This window comes from Miniopterus natalensis, chromosome 2 (assembly GCF_054644295.1).
Source record: "Miniopterus natalensis isolate mMinNat1 chromosome 2, mMinNat1.hap1, whole genome shotgun sequence".
Classification (NCBI taxonomy): domain Eukaryota; kingdom Metazoa; phylum Chordata; class Mammalia; order Chiroptera; family Miniopteridae; genus Miniopterus; species Miniopterus natalensis.
The window spans coordinates 153,334,283-153,358,037 of record NC_142082.1 but is presented as its reverse complement, the minus strand read 5'-3'; the positions used below and the strand labels follow the sequence as shown (position 1 = coordinate 153,358,037).

The 23,755-nt window shown below is 40.2% G+C and overlaps 1 protein-coding gene across 1 annotated transcript in view; it reads left to right on the top strand.

Moving 5' to 3' along the window:
* Positions 1–23,755, top strand: part of FAR2 (fatty acyl-CoA reductase 2) — a 36,504-nt gene that overhangs the window by 10,498 nt on the left and 2,251 nt on the right. Inside the window, exons 2-10 of the mRNA XM_016199098.2 lie at positions 2,145–2,320; positions 4,289–4,468; positions 13,906–14,083; positions 15,375–15,419; positions 17,490–17,608; positions 18,525–18,592; positions 19,279–19,450; positions 21,832–21,961; positions 22,808–22,935. Coding sequence (XP_016054584.2) covers positions 2,145–2,320; positions 4,289–4,468; positions 13,906–14,083; positions 15,375–15,419; positions 17,490–17,608; positions 18,525–18,592; positions 19,279–19,450; positions 21,832–21,961; positions 22,808–22,935 — 1,196 coding nt within the window. The remainder of the gene's footprint in view (positions 1–2,144; positions 2,321–4,288; positions 4,469–13,905; positions 14,084–15,374; positions 15,420–17,489; positions 17,609–18,524; positions 18,593–19,278; positions 19,451–21,831; positions 21,962–22,807; positions 22,936–23,755) is intronic.

Genomic DNA, 23,755 nt, shown 5'->3' with positions numbered 1-23,755 from the left:
AACATAGACGAGCAAGAATCCAGGAATTTACAAACCAGAGGGGGAAATTTAAGCCCTGGCTTTAAAATGGCCGTGAATTTCAGAGTTATTGTTTCTCCAAGTATGATATCTGGACTGTCAGACCTATCACTGGAGCCTGTTAATTAATATAACTTCCTGGGTTACATACCAAATTTACCAAGTCAAGGCCCCAGATTATTCTTATGCCTACAGTTTGAAAACCACTGATATCTTTTAACTGCCCTGGGATAGTAATTATTTCCTATAACAGTAATGCTGTAAATTCTAGGCGCTGTTCAACATTGCACTGGTTGTCTGAAATTCCAAATGGTATGAAGTATCCTCTGCCTAAAAGAGTTACAAAACCCAAAGGAAAAAGAAAATCTATGCATAGCAGCTTACATCCCATGTGAGGAACCCTGTTACAAGAAGGGTAAACACTGAAGTCATCTTCTGCTTCTTGCTGTCAAGTAGCCAAAAGTCATCACAAGTTAAAGTCAAAGATTCCACAGAACCTTAAATAAATTTTTTTGTGAATAAAATCTATTATGCAGATCCAAAAACAAAAAAAAAAAAAACAAAAAAAAGCCTTCTATAAATTTAGTTATTTAAAAGGGGGAAATTGTACAAATTGAGTCCTTTAATTAATACCTAATAAACTACATGAAGGAAAACATTTGACTGTGAAAAAACATATTTAGCATGCCAAGATCCATCAAGATTAGAAGAGCTGTTAAATATTTTTCTGGAAGAGCCAGAATGACTATTGTTGAGAATGTCCCTCAGACACTTCAACAACCTTATCAATCCCAGATGTCCACAAAGCACTGAGGACTGACCTAACTTCCGAATATTTTTAGAATTGTGGTAACACCCCATGGAAAAGGCTGACCCTACCTTGCAGAAAAAATAGTAGCTTAGAGACTGAGTATGTTAACTTGCCCGGCAACATGTGGATTTAATTCCCTTCCCTGATCACTTTCATAGAATTCCCATGATGGTCTCTGAGTATGGTCTTGCCTGATACAAATGAGACATGATTTCTCTGATTACCTGCGATCAACTACTTATAACCCAATAAAAAAGCCTGGGGTAGATCTCTAACGGAGAGAAGAAGCCTGCTGCTAAGGACCAAGGAATAGATGAAAATGTTCTTTTGGGGTTATAGGGTAGAAGAGGACTGTCTCTGCTACTATATTATGATTAAAACCACAGTAGAATTTTCTCTGCTCTTAACCTTTCTAAACATGTAGCCTTACTTTTCTTCTCTGTTAATATATCATACCAATATTACAGTAAAATTTCATTTTACCAAAATAGGTTGGAACCAAGATCATTTTATTAAAATCTTATTTCCTGACAAAATGGAAAATACCAATTTAATCTAAGAACTTCTGTGTGGAGGCAAAAGTAGAGACTCGATCCAAGTGAATAATTGTAATAAAAGCTAAAGCTACCAGTGCTCTTTCCTTTTCCCTTTACAAATTAGAATGCTTTAAAAAATCGATTACAATTCCATAAAAGGTTCATGAGCTCATGTAATTATTTTACCAAGCAATAATTGCCATTTGTATTAGAAAGAGATGATATGAGATTTGTATTTGTTTTACCCATTACAAATGTGCTTAATTTGTTTCTAATTATGTTTGTGCTGCTAGGACATCTTGTTAATCTGGCCAGTTAAACAAGTTGTTTTGAATTTCTGCTCATGAGGCTTTGTAAAGGCTGATCATTTATAAAAGCAATATAAAGGCTGGTAATTTTGCACTGAAAATAGTATTTTCCAGCTCCAATGGGAGCACTCACCATGCATAAACACAGGGATGCCTTATAGGGGGAAGGAGGGTGGGGCAGGATATATTTAATTTGCTATCACTCCTTCACTCTGCAGAAAAGTTCAAAATACACTTTTTACTGGTTATTGGAACTGACTTTTTCAAATGTTTATGAAATTATGAGGAGCAGGAATTATACCAAACTGACTTTGAATTGCATGAAATTAAGCAAACGGCTCCTGAGGAGATACCTTCTTTGAGTGACAATCCAACTAAAACCAGTTTTGGGGAATTATAATGAAACAAGTCAATGAGAACAAGAACAATGTGATAGTGATCTTTGTATATTGATTTATATCTATGTTTTAGCTGTTTGAAAAAGTGAAAGAAGTGTGTCCAAATGTGCATGAGAAGATCAGGGCTATTTACGCAGACCTTAACCACAATGACCTGGCCATCAGCAAGGAGGACATGGAGGAGCTTCTCTCCTGCACCAACATTGTCTTCCACTGCGCAGCCACGGTGCGCTTCGATGACCCTCTCAGGTACTTCCTGTTTCCCACTCACAGCTTGTATGGATATGTGTGTGTGTGCACATGTGTATGCACATGTGTGTGTAAGTTTCTTTATGGTTTCTTTGTCTTTTTTTAAAAAAAAGATATTCTCAATGAAAAAAATACAAAGGAGTAAAACTTCTCCAAAATCTCACAATCTAGAACTAACCATTTAATATTGTGGAGAACATTCATTCCAGTTTTTCTTTATGCATCCATAATAAAATTTATGTTCAAATTTATGAAAAAGTCATCCTATGAGAATGTTTTGCAAACTGCTCAATTATATTTTTGTTATCTTTCATTGTCCAGGAATGTTCTGTTATAATTAGTGATGACTATACCATGCTCCATTGTACACATATATATTGGTGGACATCTTTTGGATTGTTCCAATTTTTCACTATTATAAGCAATTCTGCAGTGAACACCTCTGTGCATACATGTTTTTTTAAACAACTTTGGGTAATTCCCTTTGGGCAAATTCCAAGAAGTGAAATTGTTAGATATGCATCAAACGTGCACAGATTATGAACAGTTTATATTTTGTCATATAAAACTAAATTGCTCTCCAAAATGTGGTATCATCAATTTGCACCATCCCTATGCACACGAATGCTCACTTCGGCACCCTCACCAATACTGTATTATAATTATTTAATTCTTTTTAACATTGTCAATATGACAGTGGAAATGGCATTGCATGTTTTGATTTTTACTTCTTTGATCATTGGACAGGTTGAAGATGTTTAAATGCTAATTGGCATTTTATTCTTCTGTGAAATACCTACCCAGGCTTTTTGCCTATTTTTCATTTGAAGCATTTTTTTCTTATAAATTTTAAGACTTCTTGAAAGATTTAGCAATTCTTTGCTTTTTATAAGGCTCCAAATATTTTAACAGCTTATCATTTGTCCTCAACTTTGTTTTTATTATATATGCAGTTATTTGAAATTTCTTCTAGTAGTTTTATTGTTTCATTTTCACATTTCAGTCTTTGATCCATTTAAAATTTATTTAGCTATAAAGAGGAATAAGCAGTCAGGAAAGTTCTATAAAAAGAAGAGTGATGGAGATGTGAATGTAGAGTAAACTTTTTTACTGTTTCTAGCAGATGGTTACTTCTGAAACATTTACTAAATGATTTATTTTCACTTTTTATTTGAAAGGAAACATTAAATTCTTATTTTTAACTCCTTATTTAATTTTATTAATTAGACTTTCTCTTTCAGCATCACAGTATTTCAATTACTGTAATTTTTATTTTATTAGGCAAGTATACACACATCATTCTTTTTAAATAGGATTTTCTTGACTATTCTCACCTGCTTATACTTCTTGATTAAACTTACAATAATTTGCCGGGTTCTTAAAAGGGTTGGAAATTTGATTGACATTACCTTGAATATGTAGATTCATTTAGAATAACTTAACATATTTTAAACATTAGTTCTTCCTATGCAGGAACAATATATGTCTTTCTATTTATTCAAATTTTTTTGTTGTGACCCTTAATGAAGTTTTATCATTTTTTAATATAGAGTCTATTCATTTATTATTAATTTGAAATGTTTTTAAATGTTTGATTTTGAATGTGTGCCTTTTTTCCACTATTTTCTCTAATTGTTGTTTCTGTACGAGAAAGCTGGTGATTTTCTTTTATGTAACTTTTATAAATGGACACTTTACTGAATTATCTTATTGTCCAGCCAACATTGTTTTAACTGCTTCTGTTTGTTTTCTAGATATACCATGATATAATCTGGCATTGGGTTTGTGACTGCCTTTATATCTGTTAATTTTATTTTCCTAATTACAAGTCTGGAACTTCAGAGCAATGCTAGTAAGAGTAGTGATCGTAGGCGTACTTTGACCCTGACTTTAAAAGCCGTGCTCGTAACTTTTCACCGTGAAGCATGACACAGGCTGCTCCATTTCCTTCTGCTTAATTCTCTCTAGACATGCCATGCAACTGAATGTCGCTGCCACCCAGAAGCTCCTGCACATGGCCAGTCAGATGCCAAAGCTCGAGGCCTTCATACATATCTCTACTGCCTTCTCAAACTGTAACCTGAAGCACATTGATGAAGTCATCTATCCATGCCCTGTGGAGCCAAAAAAAATCATCGATTCCATGGAGTAAGTTGGGCTAAATGAGGGGGACAGGGTGGGCAGATGTTTGTTCTCTTTGATTCCTTCTAGTCATTCATTAAGGAGGTAACAAAGTGGAACAGCCTTGAAACAACGTGCTTTGTAATGGTGCTAGCTTTCGCCACCCTGTCCTTGCTATTCCCTCCATCCCCAAGTCTTGTTAAATAGTTTAGATTTGAATGAGGTACTTGGAGGATACTTTACATAGAACTGGTTTTTCACTTTTTTAAAAAATGTATCTTTATTGTTGAAAGTATTACAGATGTCCTCTTTTTCCCCCCTCATTGATCCCCTCCACCCTTTGGCTGCCCCGCCCCCAGGCCTCCCCCATACTACTGTCTGTGCCCATGGATTATGCATTTATGCGTATAAGTTCTTTGATTAGTCTCTCCCCACCCACTCCCCCTCCCCACCTTCCCTCTGAGATTCCTCAGTCTGTTCCATGCTTCTGTGTCTCTGGATCTATTTTGTTCATCAGTTTATTTTTTTCATTATATTCCACATATGAGTGAGATTATGTGATACTTGTCTTTGACTGGCTTATTTTGCTCAGTATAATACTCTCCAGTTCCATCCATGCTGTCCCAGAGGGTAAGAGATCCTTTTTTAAGCTGCGTAGCATTCCACGGTATAAATGTCCTATGGTATTTTTATCCACTCATCTACTGATGGGCACTTGGGCTGTTTCCAGATCTTAGCTATTGTAAATTGCGCTGCTAATGAACATAGGGGTGCATAACTTCTTTCTGATTGGCGTTTCGGGTTCCTTAGGATATATTCCTAGAAGTGGGATTACTGGGTCAAATGGCAGTTCAGCATTGTCAAAATATAGTATATGGTATGAAAGTTTAGAAGACAAGTTTTGGAATCAGACTAACAAGGGTTCAACTTTAGGCTCTGAAACTTACTGGCTGTGTGACACTGGCTGTGTGACACTGAGCAAGTTTCCTGGCCTCTCTGAGCTTCAGTTCCTTCATTTGTAAAATGAGGCTGATAATAGTGCCCATCTATTAATTGTGATGATAAGTTGATAAACACAAGCAATTATTGGAGTGTTAGGGGGTATTTAATAGCAAATAATCAAAAGGTTAGTAAAGAAAAACAAATAGAGAAGAGGAATTCCTCCCAGATCTGGGAGGAGTCAGTCTCTTGACCTCTTTGGCCAATATACATTTTTCTTACTTTCCTATTGTGCAGGAGAAATAATGTCTGGCATTTTTTTCTTCTTGCCAACTAACAGGAGCCACTTTATTCTTAGGACATGGCCCCAGTGTCAGAAAACAGTGTCTGTTTTCTGCTTCTTTGTTCTTCTGCTCCATTTACTAAGTTTGCCTTGTTCATTTGTTGTTTTTTTGACTCCACATAAAAAGTATTACAGCAGAGAAAATAGACTATTTCACAGTGAATTTGTCAGATTTAAATTTTATATTCTACTGTATTTTCATTTAAGATATACTCTTTAAAATGAAGCTTTAGCTAAATCAAGAGTTCGTTCCCTTCAGGGCAAACATTTTTATCTCATGTAGCTCTGAGGATAGATATTTTTACCTGTCATAAAAAATATCCAGGACAAAGAAGAATGAAAGTCATTTAAAGGACCTAGAGGTTACTTAAAGCTGCTAATAAATCATGTTTCGCTTAATTGGTGAAAAGAAAGCTCTCAGAGTGGAGAGTCTGTCAGGATAGATAGAGAAAAGAAGCTCTGATGCCCAAAATCAGTGCAGGAAAGTCACATCTAAAGCCTTGGGGCATTTTTAGGGTGGAATTGATTTGTTTGTCCATGAGCTGCCTCCTTAAAGTGCTGTCTCTTGGTACAGATGGTGCTTACATACTGATATTCCCAGGAAAGGGACAGGCCTCCTCTGATTCCAGAGCCTGACACTGAGATTGTACAGACTCAGTCCACCGCTGACCTCTGACACTCACAGGTTCTCGCACAGTTCGAGGCAGCACAGGAGTCCCTGAGAGTGCACCAGAAAAGAGAGGGAGGCAAGGCAGTAAGTAAGTTCACCCACAGCGAAAGGTTTCTCCAGGTTCTTCATACAATTCCCTTCCTCGCAGACTGTGTCCAGACACTCAACACCCCTAGATTTCAAAAAAGAATAAACACCTTCCAGAGGAGGGGTTGATTTATCTTCAGGTGGTCAGCATTTCCCATACTCTTCCACTAGACGAAGGCAGGACATCGCTACGTGATTTATGACCAGACTGTCATTGACACTTCTGCAAAGTGTATGTTTCTGTCATTTACTGCTTTCCAAGGAGAGTGATTATTTAAACAAATATGTAGCCAAACAGAACTAGGAATGAAATTATATTTTATCTCAGCGGAATACATTTTTGAATGCAATTAGGAACTTAGGTATTTAAAAAAAAAAAAACTGGGAAAAAGTTGTAAACACCACTTATTAATTCAAAATTTTATGTTCAGGACACCTGTTCAACTGCATCTCTTGGCCCTCTCCTTACGTTTGTGCTACAGTCACACAGAAGTACTTACCCCTCTCTCTCATGCTGCCTGCCTTTGGTTCTGTTCCTAAAGGCGACTTCACCTCTGCTTCAGACATCAAAGCTCTCCCCTAGCATCCCTCAGGCTTGGTGCCTCATAGTGCCCCATGCTCAGTCTAACTATTTGCTTACTTATCTGTATTTGTCAATTATATCTTAGTAAAGCTGAAAAACATAATCGTAAAAAAAGACAAAACCGAAAATCACCCATGAAAAGCTAAAATGAACCTTTCTTTTTCCAGATAACCAGTTTAATGGGAATTCCAGTCTGGGAAATAAAAGAGGATTTGTACATTTTTGCCAGGAACTTTCCTAATTGCGTAAGCCCAAGTGATCCTGCTCCGTGTAGTTAATAAAGGGAGTGGGGCTGTGGGCTTCAACCTGATACCTGTCCCTGCCCCACCCTTTCCAGCTCCAGCCAACCCGTTTTCTGTGCTTCCCACAGCCCGGGCCAGGCCTCTGCTCCCTTCTTGCAGCCCATATCTGAAACTTCCAGAATTATATTGGTCCTGAACCACCCCCAAAAGATAAAATTCCATTGTAGTAGATAAAAACTTTAGCATAAACGCATTTTAATAACCTCAATTAAGAGTTAATACTTTTAATTGGTATAGTAAGCATGGCCATCAATCATTGTTAAACAACTGATTTTCTTGGCTCTTATGCCTGCATTGTCTTCCGCCCCTTGTCCTTGCCGTTGCAGACATTTGATCCTGCGACGGTCACTGTACTCACTCACCTCTGCCTTTATATTTCTAGCTTTACATGGTGATGTTTACCTTTAGGAACTCATGTGCATAAATGGATCAGGGACTGCCAGTGAAATTGCAATTTTTAAGAATAACAGCTTCAGTATGGTTATTTATTTTAAATGCACACAACTGACCAGAAAAGACAGGGCTTCAGAGCCGGTGCTTTCCATATTTTTCAGGCCAAGATCACTTCTCTTCAGGGAACTGGTGAAGGGTAAAAAGACTTTTGCACCTTTAGAAAAACCTGGGAAACAGTTGGGAACTAGAGAAGTGGACCCGTACATACTTACTGCTTTGTTTGACACTTAGGTCCATCTAGTGAATCTGCATTAAGAAGGGCAGGAGGCTGTGAATTGCTGTCGAGCAGTCACTGTCAGCAAAGACACTTTCCGACATTTAATTCCTTAACATAGTATTGTAGGGTTGATGCTATTACCACTGCTGTACTAAGAAAGGGACAAGTGCTTAGAGAGATGACTTCACCCTTCAGAAGGCTCTCATCCAGTAAGTCACAGAGAATTTGCCTCCACAGCCACGTGATTCTGGCCACGTGGCTTTAGTCTTTCCAGTTTACCCACAGACTGGGTAGTGCCAGAGGTTAAAAGGTGCTTTTGTAGCGGAAAAGACTCAGGCCGTACACCGGAGGAGGCGAAAGGAGACCTTTATTAACGCATGCGGTCCCAGAGGAGGCAGTCTCCAAATTCTGGGCCCCGAACAAAGTGCTTGGGTCAGCTTTATAGGGTCGTGGGTCCGGCCTGCTTGTGGCTCGAAAATAGTGGGCGGGGTTACACAGGTCAGATAAGGTTACAAGTACATTCAGGCAGGGAAGCTGATACCTGAGGTGGGGAATCTTCCTAAAATGGCCGCGGTTCCTGCCTCACTTTCATAAGATACAGACTGTGCTCTTGTGGAGCTCACAACCAAACACAAATAGAGCAGCGTGGAATTATAGAGGGGGTGCGGTGGAGGAGATGGGACATGTTAAGTTGATGGAATTGGAGACAATAGAAAGGCATAGGAGATAGACGTGGAAGAACAGAGGGGATCAGGGTGCATGCCTGGCAGAGCAGCTGGAGCTGGCAAACCTGGGGAATGCCTGGGAGACAAATGTCAGCCCACTTTGGTAGCACACATGGTCTGTGCAGGGGGGCCGTTAGCGATCAAGCTGCAGATAGTCTGGGCCATGCTGCGGAGACTGAATACCATGCAGGGCACTGCACTAAACTGTAGGCAGCGGGGTCCACTGAAGGAGGGCTGCACGCGGGGAGGGGGGTGGGGGGGGTGTTCATTTGTTTTGTTTTAATTAAGGAAAGACTTGGATGAAAGTGAGCTATAGGTAATAGGATCATGGTGCGGAAGAGATGTAGATTGGCTTGGGGAATAACTAGAGGCTGAGGCACAGTGGTGGGGAGGACTAGAATGGGGAGTGGCAACAGATATAAAATACCTATGTGAATTTGGAGAAGAAACACAATAAAACAAGGCTAATGCTTTGCATATGGGCCTTACACTTATTTAATTAGCTACCAGATTAGAATATGTATATTGTCACAGCTTACATTTCTAGTACCAAGAATTTAATTCTTTTAAAGCTTCATTCTATTGAAGTTTTTCCTCAAGGAAGCAATGCCTTTTTGAGAGCTAATCCCAATTTATGCAAGTCCTAATGGCTTATATTTGTGAAGTGGAATTCTTTCAAATTAGTGATTCCCCGATTTGCCTTGCCATAAGAATCACCAGATTATTTAGGATTATTTAGGTCATCAGACCTAAAAATTGAAATAGTGGCTCTATAGTGGTACCTCGGAACCACCCAGGGAATATAGAAGCTAACCCGAGGCCTCCTGTAAGTCTGATTCATGAGCTGACCAGTTTGGGAAACAGTGTATTAAAGTGATTTCTTGAGCAGTTTTCATTTGCAGTGGGGTTCACTGGGCTTCCAGTAATCAATGCAGCCTCTCCTCACCTTCTGTTGTCTTTTAATTTGTAGATTTAAAATTCAATAAAAAGTTCCCGATAGATCTGTACCTACTAAAAATCACACTTTTGAAGTTACCAGGCCACCACCAGGCACAGCTAATTTGTCAGGTGAAAAAGGAAAGGGGTCTCTTGATCAAACACCATGTAGGCAGCTCTGGCGAGTGAGCTGAGGGTGAGAAGCAGGGGAGGTGAAAGCTGCGTGCAGCCCCCACCAGCAGCCTCAGCCCCCAGGATGGCCCTTCAGGAGCTACAAGGAAGTCAAATGTGGGGAAGTACTTTTGCTTTGGTGCTGAAGATCACATTAGTGACACAAAGAAAGTTTACCTATGCTGGGGGCAGGGAGGGAGGGAGCTAATTTTAGCACTTTGTGTTTTTATTTCCCAGATTGTATTATCTCAAGATAGCATCTAAGTAGCTGACACAAAATTGAAAATTCTGTGTGCTTTTAATATTACCAGGCTGAATAATTTCATGTTTCAGGCCATTGGAGACCGGAATAAGTGCTCAATAAGTCTGGAGGAAAATACAAAGGGCCCATTCAACACAAGCATTAGGCTCAGATATACATACCCTTCTCCCCAATAAAAAGTTTAAATTCACTCTGAAGCCAACACCGACACATTGAAGGTGGTCAACATTATAGACCTTTAGCTTCTCAACACTTCCCCACCACTACTGCTGCATTCTCAACAAAGACTTGCCCTTCCTCCCTTTCCCACAGTCTCCCTACAACCTCACCTCCTTCTGAGTCCACCCTCCCTCCTATCATTAGCCAGCTCAGCTTCCCAAAACCTCATGCAGACTATAAATTGGTCAATTAAGAGGGTCCTATGGGAGGAGCACCCACTTACTGAATTAAATAGCTGGTTCCTGGGGACAGAAAGGTGCTTAGACACAGAGATAAAAAACATACCTGCACTCTCCTAGACTCATTGAAAAGTGGGGAAACAGACCTGTGAGCAAGTATGTATGGATGATACCTGCAGCAGTCAAGGGAAGAGCTAATTCAGATGAGAGGAGAGAGCAGACATCACCGTGAAGCAGTGTGTCCACTACATACTCTGAAAGCTTTGCCTGTGTACACCAGTCGGCTTGCCCTGCTTACTGAACAAAAAAATTAGGAGGAAAAACATAGATTCTTCTAGCTGTCTCATTCAGTAAATACATAGATTATGAAGTTATGAGTGATATTAAGAGGTTGATTCAATAAGTTTCAAACTAAAAAGATAGTACTATTTAGAGGAAATCATTGGCATGTGCACACACACACACACTGCTTTCTGAAATCTTTAATAACTTTTTGCTTCTTTTAAATCAATTTAAGTAGTTTATAATTTGAGACTGATGGATTCAAAACACCTTCTCAAGTATACCAAAGGGCATTTGGTTAATTTCAGAATTGTGCTTTGCTTCATGTGGTGCCTCTTTTCCATGCTAACTTATTTGCCGTTTTGAAAACGGATGGAAAACAAACCACAGCAGCAAATCAAACTGTGGTAAAGAAGAGTATGAACTGATTGCACACCCTGAGAAAGGCAGTGCAGAACCCAGGGGTGTGCGTACGGGTTACTCTGGTCTCTGTGAACTCAGGAAGTGGCTGGAGGAGACAATGGTCTGTTTGGCCGAATGAGAAAAGATTATTTTAAAACCAACTACTGCCTCTGTAGATAGATGCTCTTTGGTTGTTTTACCAAAGATAAGAATGCCTTAGGTTGATGGGCTCATTTTGTTTTATCAAAAAGCTTTAAGTGCAGTTGTTGCAGTTGTGAATATTTGTTTGCCCTCATGATAACCTAAAAATTTAGGACAGGGGTAATTTTTGCCATTTTCACAAGTAAAAGTGGAGGAAATGCGAGGAGGGTACAGCAAAATGCAGGTGGAGCTACAAAGGGTGGAGGCAGGCCATCTACAGAACCCCAAGACTTCCCTTGTACTTGTGTTCTTAGAAACCTGTGAAATCAGTGTTTTCTAAGAAGCTAACTCACCCAACTTGTTAAAGCCTCTAAGTGTAACCCTTTGGGTGCAGACCAGCACCGGAAAAGCAGCTGGTACCAGCCATGTGACACACTCCTAGTGCATTGCTGGGTGCACTGTTTTCTTAGACTTTTTTTCTACACAGCCTTATTGAAATTAGGCTCTCTTTCCATCAAATAGGTGAATTGTAATGTTGTGTGAATTATATCACAATAAAGCTGTAAAAAAAATGAAAGAAATTAGACTATTTCTTCTGACCCCGTTTTTGTAACCTGTATGTTTTTGCAGGGAGAGAAATGGTCTTAGGTTAGTTAATCCACTGTGTCCCCCCAAACAAGATGAGGTAACGGTAACATTATTACAAAGATGGAGAGCTGCCTGCATTATCCCACTCTCTCCCCAACACTCAGGTGGCCATATAATTGGAATATCTGTTTTTCTAAGTATTTGGAATTGTTTTTAATTCTAGGAACTTCTCAAACTTTTCCTATTCAATTTAAACCAAAAGGCATTTGTGTATCTAGAAGACATTCAGCGCTAGTAGCAGAGAAGAGAAAAACCAAACAGACAATGCTCAAGTTTAGCTCCAACATCAAATGAGACCTATTAACTGGAGAGTCGAGTTTCTGAACAAGTCTTAGTGCAAACACATCTTAACTGCTCAACAGTGTGCAGTGGGAACAAATGGTAACAACTATGACTTTTCTATGATCAAGATAGGAGTAAATGTATCAAATCACACTAACATAGTTAGGTAGCCTAATTTTTTAAAAGTATATTATAACAATGTGTTGATGGCCAGAGGGAAGGGGGGTTGAGGGCTGGGTTGGAAGAGGGGTTGGAGGTGGGCAAAGGAGAGGAAAATGGGGACATCGGTAATAGCGTCAACAATAAAAATTTTTTAAAAGTTTGACCAAATAGATCTGCCAGCAAAGAGAAATATTTAACCTTTATCCGATGAAAGGGAAGTTTAGTTCCCGGCAAGGAGTGGGTCCCGCTGGCCGAATTTAAATGCTGACGGAATTTAAATGCCATCTTTTAAAGGTTAAATACTCAGAAACCTAAGCATATACGTTCTTTTTTACAGGCAAAAGGAAAGAAACCGTTATTTGTACAGTTGATCCTGGAAAATATATGGAGTTTGTATGATGCTGTCTTTTAAATGCTGTCTTTTAAAGGCTAAGAGAGGAAAGGGAGGGAGAGAGGGAGTGAAACATTGAAGTGAGAGAGACACATTGATTGGTTGCCGGTCGGGGCCCAGGATCGAACCTGCAACCCTTCAGTGCACGGGCCAATTCTCTAACCACTGAGCACACCAGCCAGGGCTAATTGACAATGATTTTATTGCTCTCTCCAAGAACTGCAGAAGACTTTGAGATTATCAAAATTATTCTGACACGTTTAAAGAAAACATTAGGCTGATGTCATGGTGACTCAGTTGTTTAAGATGTCTTCTTGTAATTAGAGGTATTCAGTAGTCACTATCACAACTGCTTCAGAATACTCTAACCACTCCACTGACAGACTGCTACGAGTGATTAGAGCACTTCAGAACTCATTGGAAATCTCTGGAAATAATTACTGAGTTATTATCATAGACTTTAAACAGATCTTCAAAGTACATTTCATAGATTTGCTAAAGCAGATTATAAGTTTGCCAAACATAGTTGCTTTCATTTGTTGAGGCATTGAATGGAATTTTAAAAATTAAAAGCTGAAGTTTGCAAGATTGGTTGGTGCATTAGGTTTTAACTGGACAGCACTGAGTGGGTGGGGCTGCCACAGAAGCACCTTGGACAAGGGAGCCTCTAAACACCATGAACGTACCCAGCATGTTCCTGGGCTCATGACTGGCACTCACAAACATGTTCGATGAACATGTACTTACGAACCTGTTGGAGAGAAAGTCATTGAAGATAGAGATCATATGTAATAAAGCAGTAGATTGCAAAGCTGTTAAACCTATCTATCTAGGCAGGCAGAGGCAGGGTTCACCTGGTAAGACTGGGCTTAGCAGTGGGGAGCGAAGAGCTCAGCACCATACATGATTCGGACCGGGGCGCACACAGCCTTGGCATCCAGTGACTTCTCAGTTCCAGAACTCAAGCTAGAAAGTGGAAGTTTTATTTGATTGTCTGTGGCTCACAGTGTTTTCTTGTCTATTGTCCAACATACGTTGCTAGAATTCTCTTTTACTCCGACTGCCTTCAGGTGGTTAGACGACACTATTATTGATGAAATCACACCCAAGCTGATCGGGGACCGGCCCAATACTTACACCTACACCAAAGCCTTGGGAGAGATGGTGGTGCAGCAGGAGTGTGGGAACCTAAACATCGCCATCGTGAGGCCCTCCATTGTGGGAGCAACCTGGCAGGAGCCTTTCCCAGTAAGTCCATTTACATGATTCCTTACTCTGTTTCCCAGCTAGCATACTTCTAGCCCAATTACTTTCTCATGTCTCTTGCCCTCTCCCTCCCTCTCTCCTCAAGATATATAGCTGAGTGCAGGGAATCAAACAGGAACCTATTAGTGCAAAATTCAATATTTGGTTCAGGAATTATTCTGCAGGAGGCTCCTCTGGACTTACACTGCCTGCTCTAGAATTGAGTGGAGATCTTAAATTAGTTTCTCATTAACTCTAGCCTTAAAATTTCCATGGAGATAGTTTCATATCTTGCCCTTCCCACTATAAATATACCAGAATGTTTGTGATGGCAAAATTGGTGGTATTACATCTGCCAGGGTAAATTGGAATCACAAACCTCACAGAAGAGTCTCAGTTTAGGGATATTTTTAACCTCTGTATCCTGCTCTATCCTTCATAAAGCACTTTGGATCATACCACCTTCTTTGAAGCGATTCTGTAATGTTTCAGGGTCAGATAAATTTGAGCTCCACTACTTATTAACAATGCAGACTTGTGAGTTGTCTCATTTGTAAAACAACAGGGCTGTTACTACCCACTTTGCAGAGGTGATGAAATGAGAGAAAGTACAGGGAGCACTTAGCAGTGCCTGGTCCTGAATCAAGGGCTCAACAAATAATCCCTTCATCTTCTCCGGTCTTCTCTCTCCTCTCCCATTTTACACATGCATTTTAACTTTTAAAGGTAAAGAAACAGACATAATGAGGTCAACTGACTTGATCAGGGCTGGGGAGACAACTCAAAAAGATATTTTCCTCTGGCTGCTCTGAAACAGTCTTTCCTCTAACATCTCTGAGCAAGCTAACACAGATACATAGAGATCATGTGGATGGTATGACTCTTAAAATTCTCAAAAACTGGATAATTCCTACAAATGTTGGAAATGTTCCCCTAGGGAGATAAAATTGGGCTTCAGGTGGAAGAAAATGGTAGTTGATGAATTGGTTAGCAGCTCTTGGTATTAATACAAGGTCCAGTTTAGCCCCTAAGATGTCATTATTAAAACAACTTGAAACTATCCATGACTCCTCCTGGCAGAATTTTAATTTTTGCACCAATAAAGTACAGAGAATATGCAGTGCTTTGCCATTGATCTTTGTTTGTGATGTAAGAAATACTGGATGAGACAGTTATGTTGGCTGGGGTCTCGGTGCTCCTGTATGAAACGTATCAAGATTAGACTGCAAACGTTCCAAAAGTATTAAAATTTTCTGACATGTGTAATCAATAGAGGTCTTCTTCTTTATTTTAGGGTTGGGTTGATAACATCAATGGACCTAATGGGCTCATTATTGCGGTAAGTATAATCACGTGGAAATAACTCCTTGAAATGTAGTGGAGGGATAGTCACTAACAACATGCTTAGTGTTAGTTTAAGTTCATGGATCCAAAACCATAAGTGTTACTTTACTAACTGCAGTTAAAGTATCTTATCTCAGTTATGGTGATTGGAAAATAGAGGCAGGATAAAATTACATTTACTTGTGGATTTTATTATTAGAAAAACAGACATACTGTGATATCAGTTTCTGTTTAGGAGTTTTCGGAAAGCCTTTGCGCATTGAGGACCATGTCTGTAGTTCCCTGTTGCTACCACACGATGGGGGTGTTTCCTCCTTTTAACTGTTAGTAGCTTGAATCAATGCAGTGAACTAGAGATGCAATAGAAATCATATACACAAAGATTATTAAATTCTGGGTTATAAGACACATACAAGAGTTTCTGTGTGTATATAAATTATATAAATGCGTAAAATGCATCAATAACCGGTTCTTCGTAAATACAAGGAAGAGAACTACCAACTGGAGCAAAGGTTTCAAACTAAAACTTGGCTGATACAGGAAACACTTAGCAATCCTCTCACGGACCAGGAGAAGCGTCAGTGGTTCCTCTCAGTCAGCCGCCCTTTGTGCATGTCTCCCTGCAGTGAGGATGGCTCCGGTCTGAGCTGGGGGCTTCATGGTTCATGTGGAAACATTTTAGGACCAGAAGCATAACTCCACTCTATAGGACAATGAATAGCAACCCAATTCTCTAACTCAGTTTAAATCTTATAGACCTTGCCCGGCCGGGCATGGCTCAGAGGTTGAGCATCGACCTAGGATCCAGGAGATCACAGTTCGATTCCTGGTCAGGGCACATGCCCGGGTTGCCAGCTCGATCCCCAGCAGGGGGCATGCAGGAGGCAGTCAATCAATGACTCTCTCATCATTGATGTTTCTTTCTCTCTCTCTCTCCCCTTCCCTTCCTCTCTCTGAAATCAATAAAGATATTTTTTTTAAAAAAAAATCTTACAGATCTCAGATTCCAGACTCTGCATTTGTTCTCAGAGCTAGGTCCAACATGAACTGAAATTCAGATATAAGACAATGAATTGTGACTACTTGTCAAAGACGGTGATAATGAACTTTCTGCTTTATTTATTTATTTATTTATTTATTTATTTATTTATTTATTTATTAGCAGCTTCTATTTGTTCTCTACCTGCCTTCTTCTTTAAGGCTTAGTTAGGGTGAACATTTGGTAACTTAGAACATAATTATTTTCACACGACCCCAGAGTGCATTTTACTACATTGTTTACAAAGCTGCACAGCTACTCAGTTATCTAAAAATTTCCAAATTGGTTTCTTATGTCCAAAGCAAGGGGAATCAGTTATGAGAAAACAGAAATTAGGAACATACATGCTAGCAACTACTGAATATCAGTGTTGGGAATATGCAGGGTGTAAAATAAATGTACCTTTTTATTTATTAACTGACTTATTTATTGGCACGGCTTATTTATTAACACGAATAATTCCCAATTCTTGCATCTATATAATGTTGGTCATCTGTGAGGTTAGCTAAGATACCAAAGGGAAAGTAAATAATGGTGGCCTTTTCCCAAGTAATAACAAAGTTGTTAAATGGTAGAATTTTATTAAGTTTTAAAACTAAATATTTCTTAAACCTGTTGCTTGTAAGTTAGTAAGCACTAACAGAAAACATTATTTTAAAAATGATAGACTAGTACAGTATTAATGGGAAATTTGGGAAAACTTAATTCTTAAAATGTCTTATGAATTAATTTTTACTATGTGAAAAACTATTCTTGGTGCTAATTGACTAAATATATTACCTCTCACAAATGTGAGGACTGTCGCTCCCTAAAGGAACCTGATGACCACTCACTAGTGGTTCATAGCAGTGTTGGCATTTGAGATGAACTTGACTGGAAGGTGGGACAGGCTGAGAGACGTCAGCCTCAGTACAGTACCCAAGTAAGCAGTGACTCAGTGATAGCTGTTATTACTAACAGCATCGGAATTAGCTTCAGCTTTTCCTCAAGACCTGTTCACTATTTTATGTCCTTCCTCCTGTGCAGACCGGGAAAGGGTTTCTCTGGGCCCTGAGGGCTTCTCCAATGGCTGTGGTAGATTTGATTCCAGTTGATACAGTCGTCAACCTCACCTTGGCTGTAGGATGGTACACAGCAGTTCACAGGTGTGGATGCTCAGCTGGCTTTCTTTCAAAGGTTTGATGAGGAGGAAGGTGAATATATTAGGCCTATTTTCAAAACATATGCATTGTATTGTAGGAAACCCCAAATGTGAGAGGGTACCTGTTTCAATATTTTACATAGCTCCAAATACACCATCATATATTCATTGAGTTGTTTTATAAGTGCTGCTTAGTACTTTGTTGATCATAAAGTAACACACACTTTAAATTATTTAACCATATAATTCCTGATAACCAAAAAGCTTTTCTTTCTATTTAGTAAATCTAAAATACAGCTTCCTTTTTGAAGGCAAGGAGATAAACATGGGTGAAATGAGAGTGAATTTTATACCTCATTGACCTGCTCAGCTCCTGATAAATCCCTAAAATACAGATTGCCATGTGTGAGGTGTTTCCTAATACAAAGGAAAAATAATAGGTAGTTTGCATATTTGGCTCTGTTAGGAAATGATAAACAGAATTAAATTTTTTTTATTTGAGTTAGACATTTAGATACTTTCCAAACCAGCAGGACTTAGCTGGATTTAGGGGGGGAAATGTAGCCTATATTTTTGCCCAATAAACATGTCGATCAGTTAGAAATATGATCTGCTTTCTCATCGCCATGACACCTCCGTTTGCTCCACAAATCTGTCAACCTCTCTGAGATCACTTTCACTCACACACACACACACACACACACACACACACACACATACACTCACACTCACACACTTTTCCTCAACTTCTTCCATTTTGCTTATGAACCCAAAGAAGGAGCAGAAGAAGGAATGCCGCCCAGGTGGCCTCACCCGTGGGGATTACTGAAACCGCCTTGTTTAAATATTACTTTCCCTTATCTCTCTTTGATTAGTTCTCCATTTTGTCATATTTATCTAAATTGTCTTCTGTTTTCCAGGCCTAAGTCAACGTTAATCTACCACTGTACATCTGGTAACTTGAACCCCTGTTACTGGGGCAAAATGGGTAAGTGCCTATAGCGACGTAACTCCGTGCCTGCTACATCTGCCACAGGGAGAAAATGCACAGAGCGTGCCGTGGAGTCTAGAGTCTCACGGGGGAAACACGCAAAAAGTCAAGAGATAAAACAGTTGCAACTTGCAGATGTATAGGAGTTAAACAGAATTACCAAAGAAGGGAACATCTGCATGATTATAAGCAATAAGGGGTCTGTTGGCTATGCAGGTGTAAAAAAATAAATAAAACCAAGTAGAAGTCAGCGTGATAATGTCCGTGATCAAACACGGCCCCTGCTGCAGTCACTTGCTGCCATGCACACACCACCTGCACCATTGCTGCATCTCTAAAATGTGAAATGACAAAGTATGTTTAGAAAAGTCCAGTAATATGAACTTGGAATTGAATGATGGACTTAAGTTTTTCTGAACAATACTTCACTGTACTGATTAAAAACTTCCTCTAGGAGCCGTTTTAAAGATTTCAAGAAAAGGACCCAATTCTTAACCTATTCACATTGCTTAATTTTGCAGGTGACTACTTGCCAGGATAAAAACCTTAATACTGTTCTCAGAAATTGATTCTTGACTCTCCACAGCAAGTCTTTGTTCTTTATTGTTTTGACCCATTGCAGATGCCATCCACTGCAATGGGCGTATATGCTCTAGACTTACCACTTTTCCATTTTCACCCAGGATTCCAAATCTTGGCAACCTTTGAAAAAGTTCCATTTGAGAAAGCTTTTAGGAGGCCACATACTGACTTCACAGGCAACACCATCGTAACCCAGTACCGAAACGCTGTCAGCCACTGGGCCCCTGCCATCATCTATGACTTCTACCTGTGGCTCACAGGAAGGAAGCCCAGGTGAGAGGCTGGGTCAGCAGCTTTGAGTGTCACTGCATGGAAGATTCTGGCCCCCAAAGTCCTTAGCCCTCCCTTCTCTCCCTCCCTCCCTCCCCCCCCTTCCTCCCTCCGTCGCTCCCTCTCCCTCTCTCTCTCTCTCTCTCTCTCTCTCACACACACACACACACACACACACACACATTTTAGGACAACTGAAGCAACAGTAGTGAGAAGCCCCCTACCTTAAAAATCCTCCATCATAATAAAGAAAGTTACATGTTAAGGAACTTGCTTGATGAATTCCGCAAGTAATCACTGCCCAAAATGATATACATCTGAGACTCTTGTGTCTGGGTTTCTAAAAATTCTTAGGTAATCTTCAAATGTACAGTAATGATAACAGCTTCCCTTGCACACATGGGAAACAGCCTCGCTTACATACACGTGGGAAGGCGCATGACAGTTTCATTTTCATTCTCACAACCATCCACGGAGGATATTCTCACCTTCCCAATTTTACAAATGAGGAAGCAGAAGCTAAGGAAGAATTGCAGATAGTCTCAAAGAAAATAAGAGAGGAAAGATTTGTAAAAACCTGAGCTAGATTTCCTGCCTCCTAGAGATGAGGGCACAGGGTCGAGTGAAATTAGAGGGCACAGGGTAAAGTGAAGCGTGTGCAGATGCTGAGGCAGCTCTCTCACCCTGTAGCTGTGACGCAAGAATGCTCCTTTCGGTCTCACTTGAATGTTAGATGTGTCTGAGGAGCCATCATTATTATAATCACCAAAGGCAGTTTCTGCAACCAAGATTCAGAAATATGAATAGACTTGCCCTGTGCTAGCTTCTTTATAAAGGAGGAAGTCTTGCTCAGCATGTTTAATTTCCATCCTTATTAGCGGAGCACATGACTGAAACTTAGGCCATGTAGAGTTTATCTAAGTTTTGCAGAGACCTTATTAAGGGCTCATAACTCAGTAATTGTCAGTTTCTTCTTGAGCAAAGTGAAAAGGGGACCCTGTGATGATGGGGGAAATATTTGTATGGGGTTTATTACATAAAGATGGGAAAAGAAAACCAAACATTATAAGCAGAAATGCTAAAGACTTTAAAATACATCAAGGATGGAAGAAGACCTGTATAAAAGCAAAGTTTAGCAAGCAGAAAAGAAAAACATGGGATCCTGTGAGGGACCCAGTAAAAATATTTATGAATTTTGTTTGAAAGAAATTAAATTGTAATATGTGCGGGAAATAGGTAGGTTTGTTTTGTGATAGGAATTTTAAGATTAATCTTTATGTCAGAAAATGCTAGGATCCTTCTAGACTCTGGCTCACCAGGTGTGTTTGTGTGTGATCTATGCATTTGTGACCACATATGGAAATATGTATAGTTTTGCTCTGAGGTAAACAAATACCAGTGCACATGCATTTTTATAGAGTGTGCCTCTGGGTTTGGGGAAGATGCTGGGGGGTGATATTGCTGGATGGGAGTGTATGTGGTTGCCCTCGATGAGGGTTCTGTCGACTTGTCCTACTGTGTCGGCGTGGGAGGGCACAAATCTGTTTTCCGACTCTCATCAACACTTTGTGAACTGTCAGACTGCAGACAAGAAATGGAATCCCTTTGTTACCTTGATTTGAGCCCCAACTCCTTCGCCCTTCTTTATATTCCTTAGACATTCAAGTTTTGTTCATTAGATATGCAGGTTTTCTCCTTCGTTTGCTGTTCATAGGACATTTATTTATGAGACATTCAAGTTTTCTTCTCTGTGAGTTGCCTGCTTCTATTTCTCACCTATTTTTCTATTGGGTTGACCTTATGAATTTATAGAAACTCGTGTGTGTGTGTGTGTGTGTGTAAATCTATATTTGATGTATTTTCTTTAAGTCTGTTTCTTATCATAGCTTTGAATATGAAATTTTTTATAATACAAGCGAAGCTATATATAATGTAGTTCTTAAGAGCATGATGTTTGGAGTCAGATTTCTGACTTCACCAATTTAGCCACATGAGCCCTAAATTACTTAACCTGCCTGCAGCCTAACCTCCTCGCCCCTAACATATATGTACATATACATATATATGTGTACACATGTATATACACGCACACACGCATTTATACTTCAGCCTATTTTATAGTCTTGGGAAGGAGATGGTAGAAAAGAGGGAGAGGGGTGGGTGGTATTAAATGCCTGACAGAACAAGCTCCTTCAGCTCCGCCCCCGCCCTCACTCAGTAGTCACTGTGAGAGGGAAAACGGAGTAAGAGTTTAGTGAGGGTCGTGGGAGAGAGGGGAGGGGTAATTTTTATATTTTTCTCACTGTTCATTTCTCACGCCCGCCTGTCGAGTAACAGAGCAGCCGTCGGTGCTGCGCCGACATTGCTCTCTGATCTTACCCCAGGATGACAAAGCTCATAAACCGGCTTTTAAGAACCATCTCCATGCTGGAGTACTTCATCAACGGGAGCTGGGAGTGGAGCACGCGCAACACAGAAATGCTGATGTCCAAGCTGAGTCCCGAGGACCAGAGAGTAAGTACGGCACTGACTAACCAACGGGAAGATCTTACTTACTTGGAGTTTGGAAGCCTTTGACCTGGGAAACTGATGAACAAAGTTTTAGTTACAGACACAGAATTGTTTTTTGCTAGGAAAGTCAGTCAGTGCTGTCAACACAGCCGCAGGAAACAAGTGTAATGTAAGAAGGAGGGTCTTGGACTTCTGTTAGATCCCCACTGCCGTCCTGCAGTCACGATGCACATACTTAGCTTTTTTTTTTCTTTTTAATCCTCTCCCGAGGATATTTTTTCCATTGCTTTTCAGAGAGAGAAAGAGGGAGGGAGGGAGGGAGAGAGAGAGAAAGAGAGAGAGAGAGAGAGGGGAAGAGAGAAACATCAATGTGAGAGACACATCGATTGGTTGCCTCCCACACGCACCCCGACCGGGGCCTGGATTGAGCCTGCAACTGAGGCACGTGCCCCCTTGGCTGGAATCGATCCTGGGACCCCTCAGTCCACAGGCCAATGCCTTAACCCCTGAGCCAGGCTGGCCAGGGCTCACCCACTTAGCTTAAACCCTTTGTTCACTCTCACAGCTGTTATCTTCTCAACAAACCCTCTGTACCTCTACCTCTCCCTACCAGCCATAGCATAGGACAAATATTTGTGCTTGATCCATGTTTAAATATTGTTAGGCGCATGGTAACCTCTATTATCAGTGCCTTTGATATAGCAGCTCAAAGAATCTCCTTTGCAGGGTCCAACCTAAGTCTTCTGAATTCACTCTCCCTCATTTATGTAAAAGAAACTTCATCAAGTAAACAAAGTGATGGTCCCGCCCGTGCAGTTCTGGCGATCCATTGTATCTTTCTGCCCTCAGGTGTTCAACTTTGATGTGCGCCAGTTGAACTGGCTGGAATACATTGAAAATTACGTTCTCGGAGTGAAGAAGTACTTACTGAAGGAGGATATGGCCGGGGTCCCAGGAGCAAAGCAGCACTTGAAAAGGTGAGCACGCTCCGTCGCTGATAACGGAGCACCTACTGCGTACATCACATTTTACACAGACGTGAAGTTTGAGCTGGGAGGGGAGCAATTAACATTTTTCGAGCATTTACTGAATAACAGGTCCTTCCCTCTACACTGCGCCCTGTGAGACACTGTTTCATTGAGACTTCACCACGCCTCTGCGAGGCAGGTATTCTGTTATCCCATTTTTATCAGAGTCAGTTAGGCTCAGAGAAGATAAGTAACTTGTTGTGGTAACATTGGGAGTATAAGAGCCAAATTGGAACCCAAGGTGGTCTAGAGAAAGAAAACCCTACCGGCAGGAGACCTGACCGTACTATTTATCACAGCAAATCACATAACTACTCTCCCAGTCTTTCAGCTGCCTGAAATTTGTCATTAACCCCTTAAACGACAAGGAATTATAGCAGTCTGGTAAAATTCTGGTGGAAGCAAAGGGTTTTTAATGCAGAGAGGGTCCGGGTGGAAAAGCAAATTGAAAACAGTGGAAGCTTGAATAGTAGACTTGCCCTCTAGTGAGCAAGGGCCAGTGAAGATTCGTGAGATGGTAACAGGACCAGGGTACCTGTAAGAAAGATTGTCACTCATGTTTGCAAGATAGGTTACAGTAGAGAGAGGTATGAGAGAGAGAAACTAGTCAGGGAAATGTTATGGAAATCTGATTATTGAGAAAGGATGTTGTGGAAATAAAAAATATATAAAATATATAAAGGCTGTCAGCTTATACCTTGAGCATTTAATTATGAGCTATTTGCTTGTCACAGCCAGAAAGAAGCACATTTATGCTTCAGATAACAGA